This window comes from Saccostrea cucullata, unplaced genomic scaffold (assembly GCF_032062105.1).
Source record: "Saccostrea cucullata isolate Sc308-1 unplaced genomic scaffold, CSIRO_AGI_Scuc_v1 ctg4401, whole genome shotgun sequence".
NCBI lineage: Eukaryota > Metazoa > Mollusca > Bivalvia > Ostreida > Ostreidae > Saccostrea > Saccostrea cuccullata.
The window spans coordinates 11496-14719 of NW_026931318.1; the positions used below are offsets into that span (position 1 = coordinate 11496).

The following is a 3224-nucleotide window of genomic DNA, read 5'->3' on the forward strand; positions in this document are numbered from 1 at the left end:
CGTGAAAATGCGTGATTGCGGGGAAACGGTAAATGCGTGATTTTGCGTTAGAAATAGGAAATGGTATATGCGTTAAAATGCGTTACTGCGGGGAAGGGGGTTAAGCCTTTCAACTGGAACACTAGATAATATTTGTATTATTAAATCATTTAGAGACCTTTTATCTTTAGAGGTTTCTATATACTAGGGTAACTTCTACCGGATTAGTCGATGCTGTTATTGGCTTCTAGTTTCAGCCTAGTTTGAGTTGCGATATATTGTACAACGAATTAATTCCGTTGTGTAGATAAAATACCTGTTGAATTGGAACAGGATGACAAATGTTTATGGATCTCACTTTGGGATCATCTGTTCTAACAAGGTCTCTCAGACTGGATATCATATTTGATTTCTCATGAGATTGAAACTTTCTCTCCTCTATTGTTTTGTTTTCATGATTCTTTGTTAATATTACCATTGGATCACAATTCAGAATTTTACACAGCCTTGAAGTTGTTGCTGTGATGTCTACGGGTAGAACATCCTCCTCTTCATTAATCAACAAGTTAATGACAGTTGATTTCCCAGCACCGGTTTCACCTTTGTATTACAAGGAGGAAAAAAATAAATCATATTTATATATTTAATTATGAATGTAAACAATGAAAAACAAAAACGTTATTCCATGTTGATCAATAACTACCAGTAAGATATTACCAGCAAAAATTATTGCATGGTCTTCCGTCAAATCTCTGTTTCTTGTCTTCAATTGATTGTCAATGTCAATCATTTTGAACGCTTCGTTTTGTACATGTGATTTAAATATTGGGTGGCTGGCGAATTCTTGCATTGTTGTATATAACCCCAATACACTTTCCTGAAGAAGGCCATAGTCACAAGTATCCCTGTTGCGTAACAAAATTCATAATTATTTCAAGTGTATAATGCACACAATTAATATTATTTGGAACATATGAAAATTATTTAAATATTTTAGAGAAACACTAGAAAACTTAAATAGTTAAATGTATCACATTTGTACAGGCAACGTGATAATACTCTTGTGATGTATTGTGATCACGAAAAAAAAAGGACCGGTGTTTATCCTTTTTGTTTTTATGAAGAAAAATAATTTCTTATTTATTTTAGCAATACACTGGAGGAAATGCCATCAATTAAGGGATGTGGAGATCCCCAGATGTTGAAAATATAATTAATTAGGAGATAGAAACCCAACTTGAATCAGGAATGGAAATTCAAAACAAGAAATTAATGAGCACGAAATCAGGAAACGTAATCTACTCTACAATTTTCCCGACGTGTATAGAATTTTATCTTGCATGGGCATACAAAAATAAATGCCTGCAATGGGTTCGTATAGATAAACAACAAATTGAAGACACTTGTGTGTGTTATATACAAACAACAAAAATGTTATGAATGATTGAAACTTTAACGTAAATTTGAGTTTGATAAATGACTCCGGGCTATTTTGGATTATTTGGTATTCAAAGGTGAAATAGATAGGAAGAATAAGTGACTGCAGTGTTAAATTGAACATAATGCTCAAAACTGATCGATATAAATTCAATTTTATTAAGTTTTCATCATAGTTTCCCCTACATATCCATGTGACCTCTAAATTAATTTTATCTGTAATGATTAAGCATTAGACTGATATTCAAGACATATCCATTTCAGAAGATACGTGAAGTCACTACTGCAATTGATATCATGTAATTCTTGATCAGAGAGTTCTTTCTTTTTGACAGAATCATATTTCGATTCCGACATCATGCGCTCTTCGAAAGAAAATCTGAAAAATTAGAAGTCAAGACTAATGAAACTATAAATACATTTTGAAAATAAAAGTAGCAACGACACTAAAGATAAAATTGAATTGGTAAATTGTTGGTCGATCGATCTGTCTTTCTGTCCTCCATCAGTTCCCCTTGATTTTCTTCACGGATGCTGCACAATTTGAAATGATTGATTGCTTTATTGTATATTGTTTAACGTCCCTCTTGAGAATATACCACTTATATGGAGATGTCACCGTATGCTGGTGAAGGGCTTCAAATTTAGACCTATACTCGGCACTCAGGGCGATTGAGCAGTGAGGGTTCTTTATCGTGCCAGCGCCTGCCGTGACACGCGACCTACGTTTTTAAGGTCATACCCGAAAGACCCATGACTTTCACTTCTAGTGCCGAGCGCTTGGCGAACGAACAGTCACTACCTTTGTTTACGTCTTTGGTATGACGCGGCGCCGCGAACGAAAATCGAACCCGGGCCTCCCGATCACGAAGCGAAAGCTCTACCACTAGGCTACCGTGACCGGTCAATTTGAAATGAAATTTTGCATAGAAATTTCACATAAATATAAGCTTTCTTTAAGGTTCGCCTGAGCCATTTAGGACAAAAATATGCCCCTTGAACTTTCAAAAATTCCAATTATTTGCAGTTTACATACATTTCCAACGCAGAGGTTGAAATCACAAGATTTTACCAAAATCAACAGCTTAAAAGCTTACGACTTTTCAACTTTATATACAAATATTCCCCTCTACGTGCTTTTTGATCTCATTTACAGCTGCTTTTTTAATAAAAACGAACTCGTAAATTTATTTACCTTGTCATTGGTCATTTGAAAAATTATTTTGTTAAAACACATTCTGATTACACACACAAATACTCTGAAGTTGATATCAAAGAGAGTTTCTGATTGACAATATCTATGTGGTTTTTGGAGACCAGGAATTCCAAAAATCAATTTGAATGCCCATGGGTACCAATTGCACTCCGTTATTAGCGGACCTATTTTTATATTCATATGAAGCAGAATCTGTGCAAAATCTTATGCGTGAAAAGAAGAAAACATTTGCTGTGGCCTTCAACTCGACTTTTAGATATATGGACGAACGTATTGTCAATTAACAATCATGGTAATTTCCATTCCTACGTCGATACGATATATCCTAATGAGCTTGAGATAAAAGATACCACAGAGTCTGACACATATGTTTCATATTTGGATATTTTACTTGACAAAGACGTTAATGGTAATCTAACAACCAAGCTATATGATAAACGTGAGGACTTTAACTTTTCTATTGTCAACTGCTTTCTTACTTATGCAGAAATATACTTTCATAACCTGCATACGGAGTGTATATGTCTCAGTTGATTTGATACACAAGAGCTTGCTCTATGTATGAACAATCTTAAAACGAGGTAAATTATTG

General features: G+C 34.4%; 1 protein-coding gene across 1 annotated transcript; it reads right to left on the reverse strand.

Annotated features, from left to right (window-relative positions):
* Nucleotides 1–232: 232 nt before the first annotated feature.
* LOC134232158 (uncharacterized) lies at nt 233–1773 on the reverse strand. Its single transcript, XM_062714102.1, has 3 exons — nt 1688–1773; nt 697–884; nt 233–579 (listed from the first exon to the last, which is right to left on the reverse strand). Exons 1-3 carry the CDS (start codon nt 1771–1773, stop codon nt 233–235), a joined length of 621 nt encoding a protein of 206 aa, XP_062570086.1.
* Between the last annotated feature and the right edge of the window lie 1451 nt (nt 1774–3224).